Genomic DNA, 8,699 nt, shown 5'->3' with positions numbered 1-8,699 from the left:
TCTTCATCAACTACGCACTTGCCTAACGTATCGTAACGGCGACCCTAGAGGGCGCCCGCGCCCCCAACATATTTGTCGCCCTAGGCAACCGCCTAATTCGCCTATAGCAATCGCCGGCCCTGCAGATACAACAAGAAGAAATATAGTCATAAATTTAGGAATAAAAAATAAAAGTATTGGTCTGATCAGAGCACACCTCTCCTGATCTGAGGAATCATTCCTGTCTGGAGCACAAACACTTCTTCTACATATAGTTACAGTGATTCTGGTCTTAAATTGACAGAGCAGCCTGGCTCCTGAATCCTGAATGCAGCTAAAAGGTCCTGGTCCTCAGGAAAATCAGCATCAAACATGTACAAGAGTTTAATCTGGGGACTCAAACTATAGAAGCAAAGAGAACCAGCCTCTCGGTCCAGGAACACACCGAGTTTCCTGATGGACTCTGGTGGAATTGATACGGTTTTCTGGTTGTGTTGAGCCACACATTCATTATCTGAGCAACATAAACTCCACGACATCCCATTGTGTCCCAGACGTACTCGATCACTCGCTCCCTTCCTCTCCATTCCCTCACAGGCCACTCCCACATGTATGTCTGGCCCAATCACATCCACCGCAAAGAAGCAGCGTTCTGACAGCGGTGGGCGGCACAGGACCTGGTTGCACATGTCAAATCTCTCGTCATTATCAGGAAGCTGCTGTTTCTCCTTCTGACGAGTGGCCACAGTGTTGTTCTCGTTCAGATAGAGGTGTTCGTTAGCCGTCTGCGGGTCAAAGGTGAGCGTGACAGCATCTAAAAACAGATTTATCAGATTAGCATCAACAGTTCTCAAGCTGTTTCCATCAGCATATGCATGTGGGTAGAGGACATAATATACTTCTGGGAAGTAACATGCTTTTAATAATCATTTGAGATGGAATAAAGCATTTTGATAAATATTTCATAATTATAATGGCAGGTTTTTAAGAGCTCATGTTAATTTAGAGAAACGCATGAAATATCTGCATGTCTATAAACCTTTTAAAATGAACCAGAAGATCCATGATCATGTTTAAACTCACATTTGTAGAGTCCTGGTTGGGGACCACAGACTCCTCCAGTGGAAATTCTAGTAAGAGAAGAATGTTAAGAGTAGAATCACACCTTGAACACTTATTTGAGCACATTTTTAAACATGAATATTATACTGATATTAGATGACAAAATAAAATAACCTTATTAAAGTCATACACTAAACAAGTACGGTGCATAGTTAAAGTGCATTTGGAACACAAGTCATGCTACAGTACCTCAGTGAGCACAGGTACTCATCCTTAAGAATTTCCTGTCCAATGTTTCCAAGATCATTATACCGCAGATCCAGCTCTCTCAGACATGAAGGATTGGCTTTCAAAGACAACAGCAGTTGATAAACTCCTTCTTTAATTTGACAGCCTGAAAGTCTATAAAGCAAAAACAGTTTTTTGTTCAGATCAGCATATTCTCCCTTGATCTATGTGTTTTGATCCTGTTGTTTGCAGTTAGCTGGGCACGACAATAAGAACTAGTGGGAAAGTCTATCAATTTCACAATTTAAACATACAGGCAATTTTAAACCATTCAAGTGCAAGACACAAAAGAGAATTGTCAATCGAAAAACAAATTGAGTTCTTTCACATTTTCTTGCACTTGAACGAACATACCTATCTTAGCAAGTGTCTTCGAAAACAGTAGGTTATGTCTTAAGTGAATACGAACAGTCGAGAAAGAAAATGCTTGTGTCAATATATTAGATCCATGCATGAGGTTTTAAAGGCCATATTTACACTGCAGGTCTTGATGCCAAGTTCAGATTTGTTGACTATATATGATCTCTGCATTTACACTATACACTTGGCAAAACAACCAAAGGTAGATGTACTGACTCAGAAAAGCTTAGGACAAAAAGGAAATAAAAACGCCATGATTGGCAAAGGACACAGATTAAATGATAATTCAAGCTTTTGTTTTCTGTACCATCTTTAATGGTCAGCAGACATTGGGTTGAGCCTTTATCCTCCATAGCATAGTCACGTGATTGCTGTCCACCTGAGTGATGTCTTTTGCTACAGTTGCTTTTGCAGTTATGTAAGACTCAAATTTGATCTGCTCATTGTTTATTTATTCATCATTTATTACTGACTTTTTACTTGTCTTTAATGTTTAAACTTTATATTAGTTAGGCAAGTAGATTTTGCTTAGGTATTGAAATCGGAATCAAGAATTGTGAAATATCACTGGTGTTTAAACTTTTGGTTTCATAACCTCATTTATTAGAACACAAGGTTACATGGGTCAGAAACAATGACTATTTTATTTTATTAATTAGTTTTTTTTTTTTTTTTGTGGTGGGGCCTAACTGGGCCAGTAGAACAAATCCTTATTTAACTTACTTCAGAATTCCAAGATGACATTTCACACTCTTCAGTCCAGCTGAGAGAATCTTCACTCCTGAATCACCTAGAGGATTGTCACTGAGATCCAGAACTCTCAGATTCATATTTTCTCCTGAAAGCACATCCCTGATCAGCTCCATGTCCTGACTCTGGAGGTCATTGTGGCTGAGGTTCAGGATCTGAATCGGGCAGTTGGGATCACAGAGTGCAGTGGAAAGCTGCTTCAGAGCGGACCCTCCCAGAGCATTGTGGCTCAGATCAAGGTCAGTCAGGTGAGAGTTTGGTGACCTCAGGTAACCTGTCAGGCTCTTACAGTGCTGCTCTCTAATTCCGCATCCTTTGAGCCTGTCAGTATTGCATTCAAAATTACTTTTAACTTTGACCAAGAACATTATATGATACATTGTAAAGACATTTACAACATTTTAATACTTACAATGCCTTTCTGAAGCACATGATGGCTGGAGAGAATCTCTGAAATCCTTCTAAAGTGATGTTATATTTCCTGAGGTCAAACTCAGCATGTTTTGTATCTGACATTACAAACTGGAAAGCCAGAAGTGTGCACTGGAACAGTGTAAGGTGCTCTTTGGACCGTGATCTTTCAAGTTCTTGCATGTCCTGCAAAAATGACATGTCTTTAAACTCAACGAGACAACGAACAAGACTGATGCATCTCTCAGGGGACAGATCTTTCCTCTTCAAAGACTTAATGTACGTGGTCACCTTTTCGTGAATGTCTGAACTACTGACCCGTAATGGAGGCAGGAGTCCTTCAAGTATACGTCTGCTGGAATCACATGAAATCCCAAAGAGAAAACAGATAAAAAGATCCAAGTGCCCATTTTTACTCTGCAAGGCCGTATCAATCACATCTTTGAGAAAATCAAACAAATTAGACTTCTGCCTCTTTTTAGCTGTAATTAAATTGAGGGAGTCTTGATTTCCTGATAGAAATGTGTAAAATGCAAACAAGGCTGCAAAGAATTCCTGGACACTGAGATGGACGAAGCTAAAACGCTTTGTCCTGCAATATCCATATTCGTACTCTGTGACACAGGTAATGACACCAGGATATTGATGCGCTACATCAACAGTAATATTATAGCTCATCAAGTCTTCTTCTCTGAAGATGACATTCTGTTCCTTCAGCTGCCAGTATGCCAGCTCTGCCAGTTTCATAATCAGTTCTTTGTGCTGCTTGAGAGCATCTTGTTGTGGCAGTTCTTTCCCTTGATATTTCTTGTGGCTCAACCCGGTCTGAATGAGCAGATAGTGGATGTACATTTCCGTCAGATTTGAGGGCATGTTCCTATCTTTATTTTGTCTTGCAATTATGTCTCTAAGAACAACCACTGAAATCCAACAAAATAGAGGTATGTGGCACAATATCCACAGGCTCTTTTGAGACTTTAGGTGACAGATGATGTCTTGGGTAAGCTTTAGATCCTCAAGTTGCCCAGTGAAGTACTCCTCCTTTTGATCATCTGTGAATCCTCTAATCTGTGTGATGTATCCATTTGAGAAGATCTCACTTGGAAGCTGTCCAGCTGTGACGGGCCGGCTGGTGATCCACAGATGAGCGGATGGAAGCAGTTTTCCTCGAAGAAGGTTTACTAGAAGAACATCGACTGTGGCTTTCTCAGTTACATCTGACAAAAGGCAGCTTTGAAAGTTTAAATCCTTTTTATATTCATCAAGACCATCTAAGATGAACAGAACTTTCCTATCACAGATCCATTCAGAGATCGGTCTTGCCTCGCTAAGCTCAGAGTAAAAGACACAAATCAAGTCAAAAAGACTCTTTTCTCCCTCAAGCAAGTTCAGCTCTCGGAACGGGAGCAGAAACACAAGCTCTAGACCTTGATTGGCTTCTCCTCTCGCCCAGTCGAGGACAAACTTCTGCACGGTGATCGTTTTCCCAATTCCAGCAATTCCTTTAGTTAAAACAGTCATCATGGTTTTATTGTCATCTATGGGCGGCTGAAGGATTTCATTGTAGTTTATGACTCTCTGTGCTGCTGTGTTTAAATCATGCGTCATCTCAATCTGCCAGATTTCATGTTCTCTATTGATGGGGTCAGAGTCATCATCGATTATAAACAGTTTAGTGTAGATCTTGTTTAGAGAGGCTGACCGTGTTGCACTTCCCTCCAAAATCCTCTCAGAGTCACGCAGCATTCTTGATTTCATGTTATTCTTTACATTCTGAAGAATTTCTAAAAATCAGGACAAAGTTGGGAAGTAGTATTATTAGCAGGAGCCTCACACTTATGAATGGACAGTGTTCTACAACAAAAGATCTTACCATCTTTGTTTATTGAGGTAGAGTGAGACACCTGAGGCTGAAAAACAAACAAACAAATAAACATTCACAAATATATATATATATATATATATATATATATATATATATATATATATATATATATATATGATATACACAAAGCATTTCTTAAATGAGCAACCGTTTCTTGAGTTATCAGACACTCACTGCATTCATGTTACAATCAGCCATTTGGTTTCCTACCACGATTGGAGCAAATATTGATCCACCATCCTTCTGGTCAATTGTGATTGTTAAGTTATGCTGATTTGGGTTTTGGATAGATGGTTGCCAGAGTGATGCAGAATTATTACTATTATTATTATTATGCTGTTGTTGTGGAAGGTTGTTTCCAGAATGTGTTTGAACACTGCCACCATCTGTTTAAAAAATAAACAATTAAATACATAACCAAAAGATTGTAAATATTATATTAAAGCTTACTGAAGATTGAGAAACATATTGTCTAATAACAAAGTAAAGTATAAATCTTTTCCTACTTTTGATATGCATCTTTTTTCTGATTTTTCTCACTATATACTTGAAAATGTTTAATGCTGTTTTCTCTCCATATTTATTCTGTAGTTCCTCTACTGTGTCTTCCAACCTCCCTGTTGTTGTTGTTCTCCAGCTGTGTTAAGCAAAGATAAACAGTTATAAGAATAAAGTTTATGGACAATAGCAAAAATTACATCCAAAATATAGGTTGGTCATGAGCTGGTATTTTTAGGGTTAGATACATTTGCAGACATATTCATATACCTGTTCACCTGTTTTCATTTATCATGCACGAGACCTGAGTTCAAATATTTACTTTTTAAAGGCCAGATATGCTAATAAATAGGGAAACAAAAGTTTAGGGTGTTTTTCCTCAGTAAAACACGGCAAATGTGAGACTGATAACGAAACTGTTCTGGATGAGTATTTTTCTACAATTGAATCTATCGTTTGGACTGACTGCAGAGGTCTTTAGGTTAACCTGCCTGTGAAGCTCTGTACTGAAGGTAAATATCCTGTCTAATGCATATTTTTCAGCTTTTGGCTGGAATCATGTTTTTTGTTCTGTCCCTATTCAAATAAGCCAATGGTGGTACCATAGTATGATTTGAAGTACCAGATAAACCATAAGATAGTCATTGAGTGTATATGTAAAAATGTACCATGGTGTTAATAATGGGATGCCATCATGGCCATAGCCAGCTATGTGGTCACAGAGGATCGGACCTCTGTATTTTTCCAATATGTAAATATTAAATGTGGCTAATATATTATTAACTCAAGGATATTGCACAGCAGCAAAATCTTCTCATCGGAGCTGCCTCATTGGTCTGTCTCTGCCGGTCAGTTTCAAAATATTTGAAATGACCAATCAAATCAAAGTAGGCGGGCATAAAGTTCACAGAAGCTGCTGAGCACGAATTCTAGTTGCTAAAGGTCATAAAGTGCGAGATAAGATATAACTTTAGCTAAAATAAACATTTCATATTTGACAGCTGTTTTAGGATAGAAATGTTAAACGAGCAACAAAAATAATCAGGCAAACTAATAAACCTTTGTCTAATTTCACCATTTTGAATTAAAAATAGGTCTACATAATTTACGTGATTCATGTACTTTAATGTAATAATTAGTAGCCTAAGTGTCAATGTGAGAGGAAATGAAACATTAACAAAGTAGTTTTCATTATAAGGCATTAGATTAATAATGAATGTGCATATATTGTGAATGAATTTAATAAACTTATTTACCTAGCATTCGTAGCCTTCAAATTAATTTTTCTAAGAAAATGATCAATAAAACACATAGGCTAAATATTTTTTTATACTTTATACACTGACAGACGAAAATCAAAAGACTATCAGTCTCAGCTTTAAGAGGAGAAGAGACAGAGCAAGACTGATAGAAAAATAAAGGGTGATGGAGATAAGAGAGCAGGTATTGACAAATAATCGACTGCCCACTGACATGATTTCAAATGTATTACATATCCATTTTAGCCTTCAAACTTCTTGAAATATGTAGATCAGAGAAATCAACATTTTCTCGGGCGAGAACCCCATTAACTCGCTCAAATGTTGGATTTCTGTGATTATAAAACCGCATCACTACACCATCATTACCATGTATTACCATTAAATACGCTAAACGGTTTTTGGAGATACTACGTCACTTCCACACACTTCATCAATCGTGCATCATATCGTAATCGCTTGATATTTACCTGCTCAAGTGCTGGTCGAGTTTCTTCTGTAATAAACAGAGAGTCTTCTGATTCATATCTTTACAAGATCTTCTCAAGAATCGTTTCATTGTAATCGCGTTCGGTCGCTCCATCGCTGCACTTTTGTTGGAGTGTGTGTGTGTGTCAGTGTTGCCAGATTGGAAATGTCCAATTATCGTACCAGAAGCTCAAAATTATCGTATTTGGAAGAAAATTATCGTACACGACTTTTTTGTATAGGTAAATGAACTAAATTAATAACTAATTATTTTTACAACAGAAAGAATCAATACTGAACTAACTTAAGCTGGACAATCACACTATTTTTGCTGCTGTACAGCCAAAATTATGTTCTCTCTATCTCTGTAAAGCTATACTTTGACACAATCTGCATTGTAAAAAGAGCTGTATAAATAAAGGTGACATGAGAGTCAAATGTACATAATACAGCTATTTATCTATAGACCAACAACTTTTTGACATGAACTGTAAATTACCACAATACATAAATAATTATTAGGCGTGCCTTAGTGGGAAACAACTGACCTAAGCGCCGCTGCAGAAACGTTAACTTGGCCTGCGTCTCAATGTGCATACTATCCATCCTAAATAGTATATAGCATTTTCAATACTATTTCGGGCGGATAGGGTGGACAGTATGCACATTGAGATGCAGGGCTGAGCTCGTGAGAGAGATTCATTCTCCACAATGATTGGCCGAGAACACGTAACAAGAGATGAGATGGAAGACGTGCCTAACAAAGTTCAAGTTAGGATCCACACAGCTAGATCAATGAGCCGATTATAACGACCATCATTTTAAGTGTCACAAAATACTGAAATTATCGTACATTATGGGATTTTTTCATTATTGATCGTACATCGTACAGAGGTCAAAATTATCGTACAAATACGATAATTATCGTACGTCTGGCAACACTGGTGTGTGTGTGTGTGTGCGTGAGTCTGACTGAGGTAAAAGCGCGCCAATAGCAGCGAGGCGGGGATTCCTTGATGTCTCGAGCGAGCGGTCATAAAAACACTTTCGATTGAAAATATTTAAATTAACTTCCGTCTTCAGCATCTGATAATTCCCGACATTATGGGTACTTTATTCCTTTATGACTGTTTTTCGGTTCAGCATTAATTTTAGATTAGAGATTATGGATTTATTGTTTTACTCTTGTTTTAAGATCTCAAAGCGCTTTAAAAAAGCGACATCTTTAATTTTTATGTTAGATTTGATCTAGTATTTTATTTTAGAGCAAACTGTTTATTTATTCCAATGTGAATAACTCAAGTAAAGTTCAAGTAAATCTCGAGTTTTTTAAACCATGTTCTTTGACATTAGGTAGTATTAATTGTTGAAAATGATGTTAAATATACTAAAGCAACAGCTACCATTAAAACAGGACAAAACAAGAAAGATAATACATAATTTTGATTGATTTATACTATACTTCGTCTTTTAATATATCCCTGTTGTTTTAATAATAATAGTTTATTTATATAGCGCCTTTAGCTCTCAGTGCCACTTTACAAAGCCTTCTGTTCCTGTCAGTCATGAAAATAAAGCATAAACTGGCTGAAACTATATTATCCAGAGATCAGCTGTGCTGTCGTGTTTCCTTCAGTCACCAGCAGATGGAGACAGATGACAGCGTCATCATCGAAGCGCATGCGCAGAACACAGAGATGATCCTCTGGGAGGCTCGTGGACACTCAGGAAAGGGCAGA

General features: G+C 37.7%; 1 protein-coding gene across 1 annotated transcript; it reads right to left on the bottom strand.

Moving 5' to 3' along the window:
• Nucleotides 1-254: 254 nt before the first annotated feature.
• LOC137021833 (protein NLRC3-like) lies at nt 255-7,566 on the bottom strand. The gene is made up of 6 exons (XM_067388810.1): nt 7,509-7,566; nt 2,852-4,634; nt 2,413-2,760; nt 1,291-1,443; nt 1,063-1,109; nt 255-793 (listed from the first exon to the last, which is right to left on the bottom strand). The coding sequence occupies exons 1-6, from the start codon at nt 7,564-7,566 to the stop codon at nt 255-257; spliced, it is 2,928 nt and encodes a 975-aa protein (XP_067244911.1).
• Nucleotides 7,567-8,699: the final 1,133 nt, after the last annotated feature.

This window comes from Chanodichthys erythropterus, chromosome 6 (assembly GCF_024489055.1).
Source record: "Chanodichthys erythropterus isolate Z2021 chromosome 6, ASM2448905v1, whole genome shotgun sequence".
Classification (NCBI taxonomy): domain Eukaryota; kingdom Metazoa; phylum Chordata; class Actinopteri; order Cypriniformes; family Xenocyprididae; genus Chanodichthys; species Chanodichthys erythropterus.
Note: the sequence above shows the minus strand (reverse complement) of the source record. Positions and strands in the feature narration are given on the sequence as shown.